The sequence below is a fragment of the Neltuma alba genome, unplaced genomic scaffold, assembly GCF_004799145.2.
Source record: "Neltuma alba isolate B1F8T4 unplaced genomic scaffold, ASM479914v2 tig00001883_pilon, whole genome shotgun sequence".
Taxonomy (NCBI): domain Eukaryota; kingdom Viridiplantae; phylum Streptophyta; class Magnoliopsida; order Fabales; family Fabaceae; genus Neltuma; species Neltuma alba.
This window is the reverse complement of record NW_021632654.1, coordinates 95363-119257: the sequence shown is the minus strand read 5'-3', so window position 1 is coordinate 119257 and position 23895 is coordinate 95363. Positions and strand designations below refer to the sequence as shown.

At 34.8% G+C, this 23895-nt stretch overlaps 1 protein-coding gene across 4 annotated transcripts; it reads left to right on the top strand.

The window, feature by feature from the left end:
• Positions 1–2346: 2346 nt before the first annotated feature.
• LOC114713201 (ABC transporter C family member 12-like) lies at positions 2347–22056 on the top strand. Of its 4 annotated transcripts, none has more exons than XM_028897799.1 (26): positions 2347–2723; positions 2857–3035; positions 3976–4015; positions 4988–5144; positions 5475–5589; positions 5673–5753; positions 5893–5917; positions 7103–7159; positions 8907–8972; positions 10648–10722; positions 10846–10953; positions 11958–12092; positions 12695–12801; positions 12913–13006; positions 14174–14341; positions 16179–16319; positions 17086–17286; positions 17445–17543; positions 17636–17788; positions 18070–18455; positions 18596–18776; positions 18988–19311; positions 19888–20644; positions 20870–20991; positions 21133–21378; positions 21813–22056. In XM_028897799.1, the coding sequence occupies exons 1-26, from the start codon at positions 2391–2393 to the stop codon at positions 21981–21983; spliced, it is 4521 nt and encodes a 1506-aa protein (XP_028753632.1). In that variant the 5' UTR covers positions 2347–2390; the 3' UTR covers positions 21984–22056. The 4 variants fall into 4 exon arrangements, with proteins under 4 accessions (XP_028753632.1, XP_028753622.1, XP_028753640.1 ...); XM_028897789.1 differs by having other exon boundaries at positions 5670–5753; XM_028897807.1 differs by lacking the exon at positions 2857–3035 and having other exon boundaries at positions 5055–5144; positions 5670–5753.
• Positions 22057–23895: the final 1839 nt, after the last annotated feature.

The window sequence follows — 23895 nt, the reverse complement described above, 5'->3', positions numbered from 1 at the left end:
TTTAAGAAAGATGATTATGGTGTTTTAGAAAAAACATATCATATTTATTAAAACTAACTAACTTACCTAACTTTATTAATTTAATCAAATTAGTTAAATAGATCTTATATTAAGAACTAGAGGAGTAATAATTTGTTCGTCTAAAACTTTAATACATTTTCTTATATTTTTACTCCTATTTAATTACATGTCCCTCTCATATATTTTCCACACAAATTTTCTCTCACCTCTTTTTATGCATGAAAAAATTATATCATCTCTAACACATGCCTCTTGTCCTATTTTTGACCAGCCTTCCTCTTGTCCTATTTACAAGCTTTAAATTTGAAGAGAAATATCATTTTATAGGATTCAATTTGAATTTATCTCAGCATTTAATGTATTTTTTTTTAAATTTTGTCCTTTATTATTTGTGTTCTTTCTTTTCCCACACACTCTCTCATTAAATTTCTCCATGCCTTCTCTTTTATCTTTTTTTTTTATGCATTACAATTTATAAGAGCATATTTAGGAAAAAGAAATATATGTTTTAAGAGGCGATCTCTTCATGGGATCTTCATTCGTTTAAGTGGATCAAAAGTGATTAGGTTTTATCCCACAGTTGAGGGTGACCATTAAATAGTCTCTTCCATAATTTTTTGTTTTTTGGTTTGCCAACGGTCTTCCATAATTTTATTAATGAATGTTGGAATAAACGATTTAAACTTCTTTTAATATCAGACAATAGATGTAATATATTCTCTGTAATTTTTAATAAGACATTTTCAACATCATCACTGTAACCATGGATAAGTTTAAAATTGACTAACTTTTTCTAGAAATAAAGTAAGCTTCCAATATTGCCCTCATTTAACCTCATATGATATAACTTTGGCAAAATGAATTAACATTAAAATAAGGGCAATATAGAAAAGATGTAATAAATATCCCATGTGATACCTTATAAAAAAGGACAAAAAAAAAAAAAAGTCTTCTCTGAGCACCTTATAAAAAGCATTGGAGGAAGTAATTGCTAGATCCTAGCCTCTCGTGTATATTGTATCATCTGCATAAAAAAACAAAAAAAGGCTCTTGATCATATTCAAACTTAACCTGTATCCATTGAAATAGCCTCAGGTGGTCCCTATTTCCTATTTTAATAATGATTAAATTGTGCATAATTATTGTTCAATCCGCCCACTCGTATAACAATTAAAAATTGATCAATGCTCCACAATAAAAAAAAAATATTTTAAAACGACGGACATGGCTTTTGTTCGAACAGTCAACTGGCTCACGATGCCATTAAGATCAAGGGTAATATTTTTTTTTTTGTGCAAAATATTGATTTTTATTTCTCTATCAAAATAACGTAATTTGTTGGCAAAAAAAAAATCAAAATAGTATAATTTGTCATTAAAATTTTGGATTATTTTAGCCAGCGGGACTCAAAGTAATATTTTTATTCGGTAATTGACAATTATTCCCCGACATGGAAACGATGGATTTCATATTTTATGTGACTTTTGTTCGAACAGTTAAGTCTCTCATGATGCTATTAAGATCATGGATAATATATTTTTTTTTTACAAAATAAATTTTTTTATTTCTCTATTAAGATAACGTAATTTATTGGCAAAAAAAATCAAAATAGTGTAATTTTTCATTAAAATTTTGGACTATTGTAATCAGCAGGACTAAAAGCAATATTTTTATTCGGTAATTTACAATTATTCCCCGACATGGAGTCTTTGGATTTAATTTTTCGAATCCCGAGGCTGATTACTAATTGGATAGTGCAATTTGGTCTAAATTTTTATTTCCAAAATATATCAAATTAAATTATGCTTATTTTTCGTCAGCGATGACGTTTTCATATTGGCTTGTCGTTCGTCGTATTTATTCTATGATTTGTGGCTGCTTTTGTTCAAATCACTGCTCGCTAGTAGATAGTACTACCGTCTCATGCATGTAATAGTGGGAAAGACTCTTCTTTCATTGTATTAGAAAAGAAAAGGAGAGATTCTTCTTCACTGTCTTCTATGCTTGTCGAAAGCGACACAATGATTGAAGTATCCGCTCATTTCTTTAGCTCTTCAGTCCTTTCTGTTCTTCTGATTTTCGCACGTCTGCTACTGGTTAGTTTTCTTGTACGTTAACAAGTTTTTAATTTTGAAAGCAAATCACAACTGGGTTTCCTACAATGTTCAAGGGTAATAGAATCTGGGCTTACGTGCGAGAAGAAATTATGTGGGAATCACGCATTCACAGTTTCAGTTTCCAATTTCCAATTGCGTCCTGTATTTTCGTTTCTATTTCTCATTGGAAGATTGTGCCGTTTCATGTTGCAGTAACTCTTGGCCAATCAGAAAACGAAAAACAGAGCTATTTCAGCATCATTGGTTGGAAAGATGGCTTTTGAGCCGTTAATTTGGTACTGCCAGCCAGAGAAGAACTTCATCTGGGCTAATCTTGTAGACAGTGCTTTTGGGTCCTATACACCATGTGCAATGAACACTATTGTGATCTCCGTCTCCAATTTGGTTCTCATTGTCCTTTGTTTATATCGAATATGGCTGACTATGAGCAATGCCAAAGCTCAAAGATTTTGCTTGAGCTCAAATTACTATAATTATTTTCTGGGATTGTTGGCGGGTTACTGTGCTGCTCAACCTTTACTGAGATTGGCATGTGGCATTTCTGATTTCAACTTGAATGGAGAATCTGGTTTTGCTCCTTTTGAGGTGAGTACTCGTTTTCTCAAACATGTTTAGCAAAAGTGATTGTTGAGGGGTTTAGTTCATCATGTAAAGCAAGTAACATATCTGATGTACGTGCAAAGTGGACTTTTAAGTCACACTTCAGTTTCTGTGCCAGATAACAGGTCTGATCATTGAAGCACTTACTTGGTCCTCAATGTTAATTCTTCTTGTCATGGAGACTAAGATTTATATAAAGCAATTTCGGTGGTTCGTGAGGTTTGGGGTCTTTTATGTTTTGGTGGCAGATCTTGTAATGCTTAATCTTCTTCTATCAGTAATAAATTACTGCAGCAGGTTGGCTTTTTAAGTATTTTACTTTTTAAGGCCCATACTATCTCTGCATTATTGTCTTTCATCTCTTCCAATTTCTATTTTGTGTTCAGCAACTAGATTTTTACGCATTTGTTGCTTGTATCTTTTGTCATGCTTTGACATATGTAATTCATTATGATGGACCGATCACAGATGCCGTGATATCTACATTCAAGAAAAGAAAGCTCAGTTATGCTGGCATAGTAAATTATAGTGGAGTGTCAGTCTTCCTTTAGCTCACATCTTTTTATCTGCTACTTTTGGATGACATTGCTCTAGAGTTTCTCTAGATGTACAAGGCTAGTCAAAGGAAAGATGTCAAACAATGAACAAGACTATGCATGGATATACACCTTGGACTTACCCAATACTAAAGCTCGTTTCAGAATATGAACTTATATTAGTATTATTGAGTTGTTGGTTGAGAAATTCCTGACTTTTAGGTTTGTTTTGGTAAGTTGGTTGGGCTTAGGTTATTATTCTAAAGAACAGGGGAAAAGGTATCTTACATGAATATAGGTGCTGGAATATATTTTCTAGTACCTATTCACATAGCATCCAATTGAGATGATCTTTTGTTGAAAAATCACAACATGCTGTGTATCATAATTCAGGAATGCAACTTTGCTATGGACTTTAGTCTTTTTTTTTTTTTTTCCCCCTTCTCTCTAAATATTTCTTTATTAATCTTTCACAAGAGAATGTATTGTCCTCCAATAATGTATCTTCCTTTCTAACAGAAGTTTCAATCCATTTCCATGATCACTATGATTGCGACAAGTGTATTTGATATATGTAATGTTCTTGTTTAAAAAAACAAATTTCTTTAAATATATTCACTTTTCCAAATTTGCAATTCATTTCGTTTTTGAACAATCAACATAGTCAATGCCATATTTATTCTTTGACGTTACTGTTGCAGATCTGCCCTGTATCTGTTCATCAGCACTATGTTCTGCCAGGTCTTTTTCAATTTTTCCTCATTTTTTGAAATGAAATATTATAATTTTATGTTGCTTTATTGTCTTCAATTCTTCATTGCAGTGATAAAAGATGATCTCTTGACTAAAGTTGGTAGCTAGTGTTAGATACTTTCTGAAAATATTTAAATAGAAACTACCTGGTAATGATTGCCAGCTTTGGCTTTGGAACACTCTAAAATCTCAAAGCATTACAGCTTGTATTAAATACCTTTATATCAAGACAATTTAGACAAATTATAATTTGAATATCTGTGAATATAGTCTGAAAATCACTGATTTGGAAACTCTGGTTTTGGCTGCTAATATAGGCACTTTAGGGGAACCAGTATTAGCTTAATTTTTTGCAGATTAATTTTACAGAAATGAATGTTGTAAAATATTGGACATTATCTGACATATAATGAATGGGAATGGCTTCTACACACGTTTGCAATGTAGCAGCTTCTCTCATGTCTTATTTATATTATTCTGAGATTAGAGATTAAATTACTTGGTAAACGTCGGAAGGTAATCATAAAACATGTTTGTGAGACTACTAAAAAGAAGAGCGATAAATTCCATGACTCCTAGGCAGAAATGGACTCCTAAATTAATACAAACTATGACAAGTAGACAGTAATGAACTCCTGATACTATAGGAGCTCTGCTTTGACAGGTTTCCTGAAACATATCAATGTGTTCATGTAATGTATGAAACAATTAATAGGCTGAATAGTCAAGTATGGCGCTAAACCTGGCATGGTATCTCTATCAAGTCTTATGCTGCATTTCAGGCTCTTTGAGCTTGTAAGGTGGGGCTTAAGAATGTGAGATTCTTGTAAGCTTATGTAAATTGGGGTAGAGTGATATAGTTAAGCCACCACAAAGCAAATGCGAAGTATGCTATATTGTTGAGCTATTTTTAGACTTAATGATAGACTATTTTTGGATACCTTTTATTTTTATATGCAGGTGCTATTTGGGATTCTCCTTCTTGTTTACATTCCCAGTTTAGTTCCTTACTCTGGCTACGTAACAGTACAAGAAGATTTTCATGAGAATGCTGAGTATGAACTACTTTGTGGAGAACAGCAAGTTTTCCCCGAGAGATATGTTAATGTATTTTCCAGTACGTAATGCCTTCAGATTTTTCCAAGTTCTTTTTGTTGACTGAGATTTTCAACACTTGCATAATTAAAGAGGATATACATATCATTTTCTATGATTGAAAATTTTGTTGCGGAAACATGGATGATTTACTTATTGCCAGTTGGGCACTATGCTTCTTTCTCTCTTGCATTTTTATTGATCACTGAGAGAGTGAGGGGGGGAAAAAAAACAAAGAACAAAAAATGAACAGCTAAGTGATAAACATCTTTTACAGCAATATATTTTATAACTAGACATTTTTTGTCGTGATAATTTGGTCCTCCTTCTTTTTTCTCTTCACTTTCTGCAGGATTGTCGTTTGGTTGGATGACTCCACTCATGCAACAAGGCTATAGAAAACCCATCACTGAAAATGATGTTTGGAAGTTAGACACATGGGATCAAACGGACATGCTTTTTGAAAAGTTTGTACACTTTCTCCTTTTCTGTTCCTGTATCAATTGATATGAAATTTGTTCTTCATGCATAGTATTTTCCTTTTCTGTAGGTTCCAAAAGTGTTGGATGTTAGAACGTCAAAGGTCTAAACCTTGTCTTTTAAGAGCATTAAATAATAGCCTTGGAAAAAGGTACCCATCAGCTATTTTATGTTGATGTTCTCTCCTGCCTAAATGTTTGATCTGTCCTTGTTCTGTTCAATATATGTTTAATATTGGAAAATTTTCCTGCATTCTTAGTTCATCTGATTTTACTCGAATTTTCATGTAGGTTTTGGTGGGGAGGCGTTTTTAAGGTGCTCATTTAAACTTTTCTTTTAAATCTTTCTAGATTTTTTGAGCAATGCGTAATTACTTATAGGTAAATGTGTTGCCACTGCTTGCTATTTCTATGACTGAACATCATTGGAATTTTTTTTGAATAAACATAATTTGAAAGAAAATGAAATCAAAATTAACTGACACAGTACAATTATATCACCTAAGAATGCCCAATGTTATCACAGTAAAAACTTCATTCTACTGCTGTTGTCTACATTACTCATTTATTCCATAAATGCTTTTACTATTGACATCTTCTTGGCCTGATATATGAAGAATAGTCGTCTCTACTTTCAATACTTTTTAAACTGTATATGGTGACTTCTTTTGCTTCTTCATTGAGAAAATATGATTGATGTGTTGATGTTAACATTTGGGTAATATACTGATAAGCTGATATTTGGAAAACTTATATGGAAAATATTTCTTTTGCAATATTATGTATCTGTTCTTTTGTATCCAAAGGTACTGGTTAGGTTAAAAATGAGACAGGGATTTATGGACATGAATTGCATGATACGGCGGGTCTTAACTTTCTAGTAAATTTCAATGGAGAGTTTAAAATTGAGTTAGTGTCACTGTATATCTGTGTTTTTGATATTTTACAGCAATAGGAAGTCTTCATATGCTAAGGCCTCCTATGAAAGTAGCTGTTGAGTCCTTTAATTTTTAGCTAAGACCAAAATAATAAAATAGCTATTGAAGGACTCATAGTTTGAACTAACTGATTAGTAAGTTATATCAGTCTCCAAAGTCTTAGACCATTTGATAGCTACTCTACAGGGGGTTAAATAAGTGCTCCGTAGAAGTGTCAGAAGCATAGATCCTAACTTCGTCATTACAGAGAGAATGGTGAGTTGGAAAGAAATTCATGTTTGTCAAGCCATTTCTTTAGTTTTTTCTTCTTTTTTTTTCCCTTTTTTTTTTTTAAATGACCTTCCATACTTTAAAACCTTTTTGTGGGTACTGGCATTTCACTTATATAGGAGCTTTGTAGCAGTCAGTAATCTCAATATCATTATTTGGTTCATCCTGGTCCCTTGTATCTTATTATATCCTGCATCTGGAATGAAATAATAGCTCCTTAAAACCATGTAATAGCATTGTACTTTTTGCATTTTCTGACTCCACGGAATCTTATCAGTGATAATTTCTTGCAGATTTGTTATGATCTTTCTCAGTTTGTGGGGCCTATTTTGCTGAATCATTTATTAAAAGTATGTCTCTTTCTCTCCGTGACCAAAGTGAACTGTTATTATTCTTTTTAAGGCCAAAAGAAGAAATCTAATTCGAAGGAATAGAATGCACAAGAATATTAGGAATCCTCAGACCGTAACTTACTAGAAAAGCCCAATACGTGTCATAGCAACAAATCATTAAAGGCCTGTTAGTATGCAAAATTAGTCTACAAATACAATACACTCATGAAATAGACAAGACGAACCAAACAAATGAATTGTTATGTTTCGAAATTCAATTCACTATGTACTTGGAAAGCACACCATTCCTCATCAATGAACAAAAACTGTTGAGGGATGAACGTTGAATTTGTTTCCAAACCCACTTCCACAATCTTGTATTCATTCTCTCTCTCACTCTCTCTGGGGGCAAAAAAAAAAAAAAGGAAGTGAAGAACTTTCCAATTATTCTGAGTCTCTTGGCTTACTTACTTGTTCATCCTATTTTTTGGGCCTTGTATTCTAGGAGTTATTTTTCCCGGTCTCCAAGAATCTGACTTTTTACCATATATTTTCTCACCAAGAAAACTTAACAACAGGTAGCATTATTTAAATAAAATTGATATATTGTTAATCGGGAAATAAAATGGAAAGCTAAAAACCAAGAAGCACCAGAAACACATCAGATAATATCACTTAAACACAAAAAAAAAAGAAAAAGAAGAAGAAGCATATCAGATAAGAAGTCTATTCTGCATAAGGTAAACTAGGATAAACTAGTATTTATCATGTGAAAACAATAGAGGGAAAAGGGAAAAAAATCACTTCGCAGCATTAAAAAAAAAAAAAAAAAAAAAAAAAAAAAAAAAAAAGATGAAAGGGCAACCATATTACTGCATACATGTCATTTTAGGCTGAAGGTGAGATTTTACTCCATCTGGTTCTTATTATAAGACCCCTTCTAGAAGAAGAAGAAATTTTTAACCCTATGATAGTTTCAATGAGCATTAAATAATTTTTTTCCATATATGCCCATAATTAATAAAAGTAGTGAGAGAGTAGAAATTAATATGATGCTGGAATTTGATGTATTTAATGAAGGTAATATTGGAAATCACTTGAATTTTATCACAAATTTAATGCTTTTAACTGCTTTTATTGGTACGTGTGATTAATTAGTAGTCTCTTATAAAAAAGGACTAGAGGGAGTAGATTGAGAAAAGATGAAAATTAGAATGGAGGGGTGCATTAAGGACTCCTGCAAAACAGAGAAACTAGAAGTAAAATGGCATTCTAGCGGGCCCAATAATGCAAGAAAATCTTCATAACAAGTGCACCTTGTGGAAAAAAGAGCCGAAATTTTTACAAATCTCCAATTTGTGAAGTATTTTTCATCTTGAAAATTACTACAATTTAAACTGAACTAAGACCCAATCAAGATAGCCAAGTAAGATCTTGTCTTTCAACGTCTGCAAGGAAAAGAATCCTCGTTAGCTCTTGGTCTTGTACTTTCTGCGCTAGATCAGAATCAACCAGTCCTGACTCTAGATAATTTGAATAAGCAGGGCTATATTAATGTGCAGCAACCCAAGTTATCCAACTGATTTCCTTAACTAAGAATATGAAGATATTCATGTGTTTCCCAGCTGGCTGATATAAAATTAACAAAGTTCGTAGTTATCTGATTTTTCTCATTTCAAAATGATAGTTTTGTTGTTAAAATCTGTCATTTTAGCTTTATAATTATACTACGCTCTGAACAAGATATTTTTAAACGCTCACGCAGTCGATGCAACAGGGAGATCCATCTTGGATTGGCTACATCTATGCTTTCTCCATATTTGCAGGAGTGGTATGTACGCTGTCCTAGGCTTTTTAAATCTAGTGGGTGCCTCCTTCTTTACTTTAATTTCTTGCTTTGCAATCTTTGCAAAGTGCCATGTGCTTCTATAGAATATAGGAGAAAAATCTTGATAGGCTTGAAGAGAAAAAGCTGATCAGCCCGTGAAAAGAGACTGATCATGTTAATTTTTTTCCCTGTTAAAGAAAAAAGAGGTTGTAGTAATCCTCTTAATAAAGCGCTTCAGATCAGCCACTATCTCTGAAAATAAACCAGATCAATAATCTAAAAGGTCATAATATAATCTGATTGCTTTGCTCACCACGTTGATGACCTTGCATGCCATCACCGTGGTTCATATCAAACTCCTCTTGAAGAAGAGTCATCCTCAACTCTTGATGGTTTTTCAAGTTTTTGCCTGTATCTCTAAACTTGTGCATTAACTTCAAATTCCCAGGGTCAAGGACTACCTTCATAACGATAATTAAGACTCAAGTGCATGATCATAAAAAGGCTTGTGACAATTAAAATCCATCTTAGCCTCTCTTTCCTTCACGTACAAGCTCAAAATTTTCTCTTCTTTTTTCAAGCTCTATCTTCCACTCATCATTTTCCTCTCTATCTTGTTTGTTTCTACTCAAGTTACTCTCACTTATATTTTTTCCCCTTAAGCTGCCTTTCTTTTTCAAGTGGAGCTCTCAATATTCTCTCATTGATTTTCCCTTTCTTTCTCAACTGAAGCTCTCTCACTCTTATTTTCGCTCTTTATTTTGGCACATGTGCTCTCACTTTCAGTTTTCCTTTCACTCTTGTTCTATTCTCTAATCTTTCCTTTTTCCTGGCGTATCTCTCTTTTCCTCTCTTCTCCTTTCGGAGTTATCCAATCTTAGTGACTATATAGACCATACTTTGAATGTCCTAGTGAGGATACCATTTCACATCTTTGGCTATGTTAGGATTAAGTCATGTAGAAAGCAATCCATGGTTTCTTTTGGACTCTGTTTTAGACTGTCTCTAATCATGGCCAACTCCATCAATATTCCTCCTCAGCGATGTTTTCACTCCTGCAATTTTTTATATAAATTTATTTTTGACCTGGAGTCTTAATTCTACTCTAGCATTTAGCTTTTGGACTCCCTCGTCATATTCTTTCTACAGCAATTTGATTTCTCCTGTCGTCATTTCTTCACCACCAGACATGATGATGCAACCTATAGGATTAGAAATAAACGACAGGACCTCACTCAACCCACTTCATGTGTTTGGCTCAGGTTATTGTGCAATTGGCTTGTGTTTACACTCTTACTTTCCTTTCCTCGATGTTATTTTCTCTTCTCTAGCTATTTTCTACGCAGCTTGCCTCTAGTGAATGTTCTTAAAAGAATCAGTATGTAACAAATCACAAAGGAGTAATAGAAAAGTGGCAAAGGTAAAAAAAATCCATACATGAAACCCTAGACAAGCTCAATCTTGTATCCATGCCATCCTCCAGGTGAGGGAAATTATGATTGTCATCTTCACAAGTACCTTGTGTCATGTGATTTCCTTCCTATTGATAACGGTTGAGTGGACATATTTATATCTCCACTCTCAAAGGTTAGTTTGTTGCCTGTATTCGAGGAATTTGTATTTTGATAGCACACAATAGCAGAGAGAAAAAAACTGACCATGATTTAAATTCTTTCAGTCATTTGGTGTACTTTGTGAGGCTCAATATTTTCAAAGTGTTATGCGTGTTGGTTTCCAGCTAAGGTCAACTTTGGTACGCAATCTCTTTCAATTCACAGCGTCCACTTATCCTCTGAAGTTCCTCCAAAAATTTATTTGTTAAGATGTTCTATATCTTGCCATACAATTAATATGATGTGACGTTACCTGATAATAGGTGGCTGGCATATTTTACAAGTCCCTGAGATTGAGGCATGAGGATCGTAGCAAGTTCTCGTCTGGAAAGATTATGAATATGATGACAACAGATGCCAGTGCTCTACAGGTAAATTGTGTCTTTTATTGAATAGGTGTAGTTTATTGAATGAACAAACAAAAAGTGTCAGCATATTGAGTCTTACATAAAATGATACATTTTGAAACAAACGATGGTTGACTGTGGGTGACCCTTTTCAATGCCAGAATACTCCAATCGTTATTGACTTTTCTCAACAATAAATTTTTATTGGCTTTAATAAATGATATTGGGTTGTGAGAGTGAGTATGTGAAGTCATTCATGATATTGAGTTATCCGTTATCAATTGTTGGTAAACTTTGAAAGGTGGAGTTGACGGACTAAATGGGCCAACGATACTCATTAATCCAGACAAAATTAAACTTATAATCATTCATTGTAGAGAGAGAGGGGGAGGTTTTGTTGGGCTTAGTAAAACTCATCCCAAAAGAATTTATGAAAAAAGAAACAAGGGTGTCAGGCTATATTTTAACTCAAACAAGGGGGTTAATGGAGGCCCATCTAAAAGCCCAACACAGTGACTGGGTTTTAGGAATAACGTAGTGCTTTGGAAGGTAAGTCTGGACTGAGAGGATTGTCTTGAAACCCGAATAGCAAGGGAAGCTCGACTCTCCTTCATTTTCCTAAAGTCATGCTATTACTGTAATTTCCTGTTTTGTTCACTGTAACAGAGGCTTTTCAGCTTCATTATACATAAAGAAAACAGAGAATATAGGGTTCCATCAGGTTTGCTAGGTGCTGAATTATTTAGTCAGCATCTTGAGCCATCTTCAAATGAAAATACATGTCGTCCAACTTGTACTATGAGCACTTGTCCTGCTGTCTCTAAAACAAAAAAGCATAATGTCCACAGAACATAAGCCTATCCCTGACACTCATTATAATCATATTACTCATGAGACCTGCCTGATTGTCTTATAAATCTCCACACGTCCTATTTTTTGCAAATACTACGAAAATTATAATGCTTCATATTCTAGACAATATTCTTTTGGTATAAATATCCTATCTAATATTTAGTTTTCCTGTTCAGCAAATATGTCAGCAACTTCATGGACTTTGGTCATCACCATTTCGTATCATCATGGCTATGGTTCTTCTATACCAGCAATTGGGTGTTGCTTCACTTTTTGGATTACTGATGCTAGTTCTCATTATCCCAATGCAGGCAAGTTCTTCCCCTGTGTGCTATCCCATGTGTAAACCAATATAGATTTAATCATTCTGCCTGTTGTAATCTGATTTGCAATTATGGATAAGGTTTCGTTGTATTTGTTAATTGTTAGGATTGATTTGGATTTTAAGTAGGAGTTGGATATTATTCTATTAGGAGGATTTAAATAGGATTCAATCATTTTTGTAGGACTTGGACAGGTTAGGATATCTAGAGAATGTTTATATAAGGTTAGGATGTAGGATGTCTATTAAGATTTATATCTGTTAGGATAGGACTTAATATGATTGATATTGTTCAAATTTATTCTTTGCTCTCTATCTATGTTTTCTTTTTCTCCCTTTATCCCTCCCTTTTTCTCTCTCATTCCCATCTAAATTCTATAGTAGTCATATCAGAACCATCCTTCTTCGGACTAGATGGGATAGGTTCTGATATGGAACAACTTAAGAGCATTGCTCAACAGATTGTGATACATTGGTCATCATGCTTTTGAATTACTATGTTCATATTCTAGAAAAGAATTGGTTCTCTTTTGCTTTCTTTGCCTTCCACCTATAAGTATGTCAATTAGTTTTAAATGCTTTTGAAAGCAGACAATCGTTCTCAGCAAAATGCGAAAATTCATCAGGGAGGGACAGCAACAGACGGACAGGAGAGTTGGCCTCATGAATGAAATTCTGACTGCCATGGATACTGTAAAGTACGAATAAATTTAACAGTTGACATTCTATGCGGGTACTAATTTTTTTTTTTTTTTTTTTTTTTTGGGGTTGCTGAAGTGTTTTTCTCACACTATATTGACTTGATTCAGGTGTTATGCATGGGAGACAAGCTTCCAGTCTAGAGTCCAAGGCATACGATTTGATGAGCTTTTATGGTTCCGCCATGCACAACTTCTATCTGCTGTAAGAGTTTTGACATAATCAAGAGACTTGGATTGTTCATGCTATGACCTATATATCATGTCTTATTATGTGCATTAGATAAATTATTCTGTTACATAAGACACTCTACAAGGACAAAATTAGTATATATTCTGGTTGACATGCATTTACCATCCTGACAAGAATCTCAAACAAATAATAACCAATCACTTGATATATCAAAATAGTATGCTAGCAGATCAATTTTCTGTAATTCTCAGTATTATCTCCTTTGGTTACACATCATGGTCTGCATGCTGTTGTGCTTATTAGCACTTTGTTACTATATTACACGTCTTTATAATGGGCTTGGACACAGGGACATACATGTTAGGTAGACAGCTAGTTTCAGTTCAGTTACACCTGAACTGTATATTGATGTAAATTGATTCAGTTTGGTGAATGAGAACTCTGAAGTGTAAACTATTGACATACTTGAATTCTGGGCAATTGCAGTGTAGTGCTCAAACTATTAAAAGAAAATATTTCACAACTTATATCCAAATGCAGTGAGTGTTGACCTGTTCTTCATGAATTAGTATGATGATAGAGCCAGTAAACCGAAACTGAATGAACTGGTAAATAATGCTGAGTATCCCCTTTACTGATTGAAAAGGAGAGAATACACTCACTAATAGATGATGAAACGAGTTAGATACTAGGAACTATTACTGGAAAATAACTACAAACGAAGAAGAATACTCTCCATGGTCTGTTGTTCGAGAGAACAGACCCCCTCTCCTGTCTAACACTCCAATTGCTTGCCTCACTACTACCTCCCCTCCCCCTTAAAACTCACTCCCACTATCTGACATTGTCAGGAGTTCGTTACCCCTGTTTACCGTTTGCATTCCCAGTTTTGCCCTCCCTGCCCAGCTCATCCTGAATATTATTGGGCTTTAGGCCTTGGGTCCTTCTCTTTTATTTCCTGTCCCAATAACTATTGGGCCCATCATATGACTATTGATTTTAACTGAAATATTGATCACCTCTTACCTTGATAATTGCTTAAGTGGTTTAGGAAATCTTGTGCATCTTGAGAACATGCATGCAGTCGGTATTTATTCAGAAGTCTGTCACATTCTCTTCAACTTATTTAGTACAGCCAAAATCTGGACTGAGATTTGACACTACATTTTGTGGGTGCAGCTTAACACTTTTATGCTGAACAGCATCCCAGTTCTTGTGACTGTAACTACATTCGGAATGTTCACTTTACTTGGTGGAGAGTTGACACCTGCAAGGGCATTTACCTCTTTATCTCTATTTGCAGTTTTGCGTTATCCTTTAAATATGCTTCCCAGTTTGTTGAGTCAGGTTAGTTATCGTCTCTTGTCACAACCATTTAATTCTTTTTTTTTGGTCTGTTTTCAAAAATTTGAAGTAACTGCATAATTTTGCACATTGCTATTTTATTAATTAATAATGAAGAAAATTGGGTACAGAAGTTCAAAGGGGAGATACTACATACTTTTGCAGCAAACTACTTATTATATATTGTGGAATAATTGAGAGAAGAAATATGTTTCTCTTATTCCTTATGACACAGATATAAAGGCTGATATACATGCATCAAGGGGGAATAAGGAAGCATAAATAATATAATAAAGCCTAATAAATCTTAATCGATGCTAATAAAGATTGTACAATAATAACTTATTAATCAATAATGATAAAGAATGCACATAATAACTAATATTCATAATCAATGCATAGTATCCCCCCCCCAACACATACACGCATTCATGTGCACGCAGAGAGACACAGAGAGAGAGAGAGAGAGAGAGAGAGAGAGAGAGCAGCCACACACCCTAGAAAGGGATTCTTAAAACATGGAAATGAAGACACACAGGCACGTAAAAAAGCATATGCAAAGAAAGAAAACGTTGAGCTATTAATCCATGTGATGGGCAATAATCTGAACGGGTAAAATGGCATTCCAAAAACATTTAAAAGAAAAGCTTAAAATGTAGAGTCTTTACAGTGCTTTAGCACCGCTCATTGTCTTATAGGATGCTGTGCCCTGAATCACACATCCATTGTTAGTAAAACTCATACTGCAGTGGGTTTCTCTGAGAATTTGATTTGGTAACTATAAATGTATAAAGAAGTGAAAAGTTAGGGTCGTTGGTGACATAAGACTGTTGGCTGTGTATAGATGGACTTACTAGTTCTGTGGTTAGCTTTTGGCATAATCAGAACTTGAATTGTTTCTGCTTTCTTCCTCTCGACTCTATCTATCTATTTCTATCCTCCCTTCTATCTTCTTCATTGATATAAGGATTTTGGTTGTGGAGAGCAAGTTACAAGAAAATTCAGAACAAATAGAACTCCTTTAAGAGCAGAATGATCAGAAATGCAAACAGTATCCAAACCATTAACCTTAACGATTGACCCATATGCTACTTTAACATTTATAGGTGTTTTATATATAGTTGCTAAACTGTTCAAACAGAAGTGGGTTGCTTGTCATGTAGTTCGATGCGCCAGAATCCACATCTTAAGTGTGAGTAAAATGGCTTTGGTCTGTTAAGGTGGATGCACAGTTATCTGAAAGGGTTATGCCACTAGTGCTAGTGGCATCCTTTGTTTCCCGAGGGTTACAAATTTATGGAAGCTGCGTAGGTTGTTCATGATGGAACGAAGGTATAAGAGTTTCTGAGGGCTAATGGTGCTTGAGAGGTCATCAGACATGTACTTATTTCTGCTGCTTTAAGTGAGACAATGTGTAATGGAAACCCTATTTCCTTTATGCTTGCATTGGGCTCTAATACTATGACAATAATGAAGAGAGAAACTGGTAAGCACAAGGAAAAGCTTGGTCTGTATCGACTTATTATAAGCTGGGACAATTAAGTGCAGCTACATTTAATTCTAATACTAATATTAGCCAACATGTGGGAAATAACTACGGCAAAATGGTCAAATAATAACTGTTTATTCTTTTTGTTTTCTCAAATTCTTTTGGCCACAAATGAATTCTTTATAAACTCCTTGATTTTACTTGGAGAATGTCAGTCTGTCCATTTTAGTATAATTCCCTCAACTCCTTTCTCAGAGCAGGTAGTTAAAAGAATTAATTACAGTGTGACTTTACATGATTCTTGCTATTGGGAATAACTAAAGTTCTCTGCGTCATCCTGTATTCTGGCAGGTTGTGAGTGCAAATGTGTCATTGCAACGTTTACAGGAACTATTCTTAGCTGAGGAGCGATTTTTAAAACCCAATCCACCTCTTGTACCAAGACTTCCAGCCATATCCATCCAGAATGGGTACTTTTCCTGGGATGCTAAGGTCAGTGTTTTAACTATACTTATTTCTATGACAAACAATGTACTGCCACTTCTAAAGCCAGTGATTGTTTGTTTTAAAATTTCTCTCGGTTGTTTTGATGCTTTCTGTGCATAAATAATCTTCTAAGTAAGTAGGAGTCAAAAGTAAGTAATTAAATGCCATGTTTTTGTCGTATCCAGTTAAAAGGTAATGGTTAGGATTTTTTTTTTTAAAAAAAATTTCCTGTGTTAACGTTCTTTTTTATTTTTTATTTTTTTAAAGTCATCAAAGCATGGATGATTCTTCTCTTACTAGCGGCCACTGTCATTCTATATACTAATTCTTAAAGAAAATGTAGCAACTAATTTGAACACAACAAAATAACTATTGTTGCCTTTTCCTTTTAGATTTTTGATAGCACAGCATTTACTAATTCATGATGCATCTCACTTATCGACAGGTCCTGGCATTTGAATCCATGAGCATATTTTAAAAGAGATATATGACTTTATAAAAGTTCTACATAGAAATTATGAAACAATGGATAGAACTCTGATCATTCACACTACCGCTCTTGTTCGCTTTCCCAAAACCAGTCTAGGTCATCTAGAATAATGACTGGCACATAGACCACACATTTAGTTTGTGCTTAATGGATTCTTATTGTAAGTGATATTCTTATGTTGAGATATCAAAGTTCAATTTTGATAGTTTTTGTGTTTTTAACTTAAGATGATTGCTCTTTTATATGGCCTATTTGTTTCTGAGAAACTATTCAATTTCCCAGATGGAGAAGCCCGTGTTATCAGATATAAACTTGGAAATACCCATTGGCAGCTTAGTTGCGATAGTTGGTGGTACAGGACAAGGGAAAACATCACTTGTGTCAGCAATGATTGGAGAGCTTCCTCCTATGGCTGATGCAAATGTTATAATCAGAGGCACTGTAGCTTATGTTCCTCAGATTTCATGGATTCTTAATGCTACTGTCAGTTGGAGCTTGTTCATGTTTTCCTTTGTTAATTAATTAGCAATTTCTTTGAAATTTTCTCAAACTTTTTAAGAAATTGATTTCATATATTTTTTCCCCTCACAAATATACCTTCATGTCACCAGTTTCAATCCTGAATCACGTGTTTTTTCCAGGTCCGTGAAAATATACTATTTGGATCTAAGTTTGAATATGAACGGTATCAGAAGACCATCGAAGTCACTGCATTACAGCATGATATCGACTTACTTCCTGTAAGAGATTATATATGCATAGTATTTCTAATTTTGCTTCTTAAAACTAAAACGTAGAATGTTATTTCTTTCTCATTCAAGTATTTCTTTAGGGACGTGATTTTACAGAGATTGGAGAAAGAGGAGTCAATATCAGTGGTGGACAAAAGCAAAGAGTTTCCTTGGCAAGAGCTGTATACTCAAATTCAGATGTCTATATATTTGATGACCCTTTAAGCGCCCTTGATAGTCATGTTGCCCAAGAGGTATAAATTTTAACTTGTTATGGAATGTGATCCTTGTTATGGTATTACGGTTGTCTATAGATGTATTCTTTTTCCCAATTAAAATCATTATGCTGTCCCCAGTAAGTTTCATCAAAACCAAGTGTCCTTTTGAGTGTGGGAGAATCAAGTTTACCTGATTTCAATTATTAAAGAAACAAAGGAAGGGGTTGCTGCTCATGAACATGTATCATTCGAGACATCCTAAATTCAGATATTGGGCATCTTGGTCAAACATGGTTTAACCGTGATCTCATTTCTAGGTTTTCAAGAGCTGTATAAAGGAAGGGCTGCAAGAAAAAACCAGGATTCTTGTCACCAACCAACTTCATTTCCTCCCTCAGGTGGATCATATCATTCTGCTTAGGGAAGGTGTGATAGAAGAGCAGGGAACCTTTGAGAAGCTATCTAAAAGTGGGCCACTATTCCAGAAACTAATGGAAAATGCAGGCAAAATGGAAGAAAAACTAAATCATAAGAATGATAGAGATGTCTATGATAAAACTAATTTTCTACCAGCAACCAATGATGTGATTTTAGAGATTCCAAATGGTACAAGACATAAAAAGAAGGGGAAATTGCAAAAATCCATGCTTATTAGAGAAGAAGATCGGGAAACAGGAGTTGTCAGCTGGAAAGTTTTGATGAGGTATGAGTAAACTTTGGAACCTAAGAGAATTGCCAAAAACTCCTGGATGCTTTTATGGTTCTCACATGAATGGCTTATTCAAATATTTTAACCTGTTGTGACCACAGCCTTACATCATCCTATCTTGTGTAAATTTACAGGTACAAGTCTGCTCTAGGAGGACTCTGGGCAGTTTTAGTACTCTTGACATGCTATGTAACGACAGAAATTCTTCGAATTTCAAGTAGCACATGGTTGAGCATGTGGACCAGTAAAACTACTGCAGCTGGTTATAAACAAGGATATTTTATTGCCATCTATGCACTTCTTTCATTTGGGCAGGTCAGTCTAACATTTTCACCTTATCATAATGCTTTCAAACTAACATTGTATTAAGTACTGAGCACCTTTCTATTCACACATGATTCACCAGAATTTTTATGCAAAATGCTCTTTCTTCAACAAATCCTACTTTCATTAGACCATAACTTTCTAACCTCTTGTTTCATCAGTACCTTGTAAACTGAAATATTATTTTCTTTGTTGGTTTCAGGTAATTGTTACTCTTGCTAACTCTTACTGGCTGATCATTTCAAGTCTTCGTGCTGCCAAAAGATTGCATGATGCCATGTTACATAAAATACTACGGGCTCCAATGGTATTCTTTCATGCCAATCCTGTTGGACGCATACTTAATAGGTTTGCAAGAGACCTGGGAGACATTGATCGCAATGTTGCTAGTTTTGTGAATTTGTTTATGGGTCAATTCTGGCAACTCCTTTCGACTTTTGTTCTTATTGGCATTGTGAGCTCATTATCTCTGTGGGCCATAATGCCACTTCTGATCTTGTTTTATGCAGCTTATTTGTATTACCAGGTCGGTTTCATAACCCTTCATTTTTTGTTGTCCTCCTTTTTCCCTTTTATTGACCAATCTATATATTTCCCAGGACTTATCCTGTTTCATCCACAAGTTCGAGAGTATTCTTATTTATAGCAATGATAAAATTGGCAAGTTGGTTCTATTTTACCAGCATTTTCTTATGGATCATTGAAAATTTTTTCTTGACTGGTAGAAATAAAGATATCCAGGATTTAATTTAGCTGTAAATGAATAGTAAATAATATGTAAAATACTTGCTGTTTGTAGAACATCGACTTCAAAGCAATCTACGCTGAAGCCTAAGCTTTTCTTAGGCCAAAGGCAAGGTGGAGCATCATCTCTAGTGGGGTTCTCATTAGATATTGTCAAGGATCATTTCATCTCATAAGCTTAAGCAATTTAGTGAAGGCCCTAAAATGGTTTAATTGAATTTTTCCATATATCTCCTTGAGCAGAAGCCATTTAGACTTGACATAGAAAGATCAAGCTCACATTGGTTATTTCATTTAAATTTTCATCAATGATCATAATTTGTGGTTTAATTTTTCCTGTTCACATTATACTCTACAGAGTTTATCTCGTGAGGTGAAGAGGTTGGATTCAATTACAAGATCTCCCGTCTATGCACAATTTGCAGAAGCATTGAATGGTTTGACGAGCATTCGTGCTTACAAAGCATATGATAGGATGGCGCACATTAATGGAAGACTCATGGACAACAATATCAGATTCACTCTGGTGAATATTAGTTCAAATCGGTGGCTCACCATAAGGTTGGAAATATTAGGAGGCCTCATGATTTGGTTAATAGCAACGTTTGCTGTAATGCAAAATGCAACAGCCCATAACCAAGCCATGTTTGCAGCTACAATGGGTCTACTTCTCAGTTATTCTTTAAACATCACAAATCTCTTGAGTCGTGTCCTTAGACAAGCTAGTAGAGCTGAAAATAGTTTAAATGCAGTTGAGCGTGTTGACACATACATAGAAATGGAAACTGAGGCTCCAGCTATTATTGAGGCTAGCCGCCCACCACCTGGATGGCCATCGTCAGGATCAATTGAATTTGAGGATGTTGTCCTGCGGTACAGGCCCGAGCTTCCTCCAGTCTTGCATGGGTTGTCTTTTAGAGTCTCTCCCACTGAGAAGGTAGGAATTGTCGGACGAACTGGTGCAGGAAAATCCAGCATGCTCAATGCTTTATTCCGGATTGTGGAACCGCATAAAGGAAAAATCATTATTGATGGTTGTGATATTTCTAAATTTGGAGTTGAAGATCTACGAAAAGTTCTCACTGTCATACCGCAAACACCAGTTCTTTTCTCTGGTATGCATCTCGCTCATATACTATTCTATGTCTCTTAAGAATACTTAGAGAAGATAACTCTTGTTTTTATAAAATTTTATTGATGCATTACAAAATGCTAGGATAAAACTGATGATTTATTCTCAATAGGCTATACAATAAAACTAGCTCGTTAAATTATGAACATACTATATGCGAACCTCGACAGTACTCTTTGAACTCTAAATGTCGATTTTCCCCTCCTAGGAACTGTGCGATTCAATCTTGATCCTTTTATGGAACACACTGATGCTGAGCTCTGGGAGGCTCTAGAAAGGTCGCATTTGAAAAGTGTGGTCAGCAGAAATTCCTTTGGCCTAGATTCTGAGGTATAACGGTCATGGTTGAACTTATTCAAAATGCTCAGATTAATTTTAATTGCAATGCCAATTATTACCTAATGTGTTCTATTAAACTAACAAAACAAGGTAAACGCCAACCTGATGGTAATCTGTTGAAATGATTTTAAGGTTTCTGAGCAGGGAGAAAACTTCAGTGTTGGGCAGAGACAACTGTTAAGTCTAGCTAGGGCCTTGATACGAAGATCTAAAATTCTTGTTCTAGACGAGGCTACTGCAGCAGTTGATGTTAGAACCGATGCCCTTATACAGAAAACTATTCGCCAAGAATTTAAGTCCTGCACGATGCTTATTATTGCACACAGACTGAATACAATTATCGACTGCAATCGTATTCTTGTGATTGATACTGGCAAGGTTTGTTGTATTCTTAATTCCTTCTTGTTAATGGCTAGTGGATAACATGGAATGTCAATGTGAGAGATTGCATCTAACCGTTTATTTTCATTGGATCTAAAAAGAGGTTTGGCAAAACAAGATGCCATGTCTCAGCAAATAAAATATCTAATACTGAAGTCTAAAGATTTGCGAATTGATTTGGTAAAATGGTAAGTTTTGATCATTATAGCTATCATCTGATTTGGCATTTTCATATAAAATAAATAACAAGTTGCAGCTAAAACAATAGTGCGGTCTGATGCTTTCACAAAAGATGATCCTGATCTGGGAAATTTTTTTTTTTTTTTTGGGTTCTTTCTTCAATGCAAGAAGTATTCTTAGTTTGATCAATCAATATTCTCAAGACAACATTATTGACTCTACGTGAATACTTTCTCTTCTGTAACTTGCAGGCTCTTGAATACAGCACACCTCAGGAGCTCCTGCTAGAAGAAGAAAGTGCATTTTACAAGATGGTTCAAAGTACTGGACTTGCTAATGCTCAGTACTTACGTGGCCTAGCATTTGGAAAAATTAATGAAAATCCTTGTGAAGAAGACAAGGATCACCAGAAAGAAGGATGATGAGATTGTTTTGCTTCTACTGTTGCACTTTCTTCATCAAGCAACCAACCTTCAAATACGAAGTACTGGAAGTAAAGTAACACTCTAGGAAGTTTCCACAAGAAGCTTGTAGCAGAGACACACTGACTCAACACCAGGTTCATGCAGATAGATATGGAGCAAAAGATAATGGTAACAATCTCATTCTCATGTACAAAAGTAGCATGAATTATGATGGCTGCCCTTTAATGTTAGTTGAATATATGATAGAACGTACCGTCTGGAGGATTGAAACAAGTAGGAAGGTGTGGCTGCTTGTATCTAGTTACCTGCATCCGTCGAAAATAAAAATTCTGGTCCATGAAAGGGTGTAATTTTGAGGTGATTCAATTAAACCCCGTGATGTAACTTATGTAACATTTTGGAAACTATTTTGTTAGGGAGAAATTTGTAATTTAAAAATGGGGAAAAACCGTAGTTGTAACAGAAATTTGTAATTTAAAAATGTTGGACATCAGATATCGGGCCCAAAGCCCATTGGCGCTGTTGTTTATATACAATGTTTTCATATTCTTATTATTTTTGTAAAGTTTAAATTTTCTTCTTTGTTATATAAGTTGATTGAGGGGCAGCTTTGGAACAACTGGTTAAGATGTCTCTATGTAGGTCACAGGTTCGAGCTGTAGAATCAGCCTCTTAAAAGTAATTCTTTAGGTAAGGCTGCCTGCATCAGATCTTACAGGATTCAGCCCTTCCTCGGTCCTTACGTCCCAGTATTTAAATGAGTATTGTTAATTTGTGGCAGCTAGTTTGTGTATGAAGTCTATCATATGCTGGGCAATAGCAATGGCCTAAATTGTAGAAGTTTGGTGAATTTGAGAGAATTCACAAATTTTTTCCTTGGTCTCGATATGGTTTGAATAAGGCAAGAATTATGGTTGTTCAAAACTTGCCCTCCTTCAGAGAAACTTTTCCTACATATGTGACGGGCCATCAAAGAGTAAGCTCGAAGTGCCATTGCTGATGAGATAAAGGGGAGAGGACTATTTAATCACACTAGACGGGTTGTAAACATTTTGAACATCTTTTGATGTTTCTTGCTTGTTCATGCTTTTCTTATGCTGTAAATGCCTGGTGATGCACGAGGTTTTCTTGGTCCGCCCCTTGTAATTTTCTTTTTTAATAGAATTTTTGCTTTCTCTCCCAAAAGGTGGGGAGGGGGGGGGGGAGACTCCAAGGGTGTAAACACCGGAGAAAATGATGAGATCAGATTAGGGCTTCCATGTTAGGTAATAGTGGGGAAAATGTAATAATCCTTTAAGTGCATTTGACAATTTAGACTGGAACAGAACAAAGCAATCATTAATAAAATGAAACATAACGGAGCGAAAAGTTATATTGTTTAGGAGTTTGGGTCAACATAATCTTTGATCTCTCAAGTTTGTCCCTATTTTAGTTTTAGTTCTTCAAATTTCAAACTATAGGTTTTGATCTTTAAGGGGCAAAATAGTCATTTTGGAATGAATTCTTTTAACAAAATATGGATTTATTGGTTGAAATAAAAGAGAAATAAGGCAGATCGTGTTAATTTTTTTTTTTTTTTAAAGATTGGGATGAATGTCCATGGATAAAAAAACGAAAATATTCATACCACTGAAAAAAGAAACTTAGGCATTAACAAACGAGATATATACAAAACCAATGATAAAGAGTTTAAATATTAATGACATTTCTTTTTCTTTTTTTTTTCCAACATTACAGTCATTTCTAATATATGTTTCTTGAGTCGTTTGTTTGTTGAGTTTCATTGAATTTGAAACTCAACTTTCTCTCCAAGCATATGTGTATATTTAGGGCTTAGAGGCTTGGATCGGCCATAAGACATGGGGCAAAAAGCTAAAAAGATTGGACATATAGTAACTTTGTGATAGGG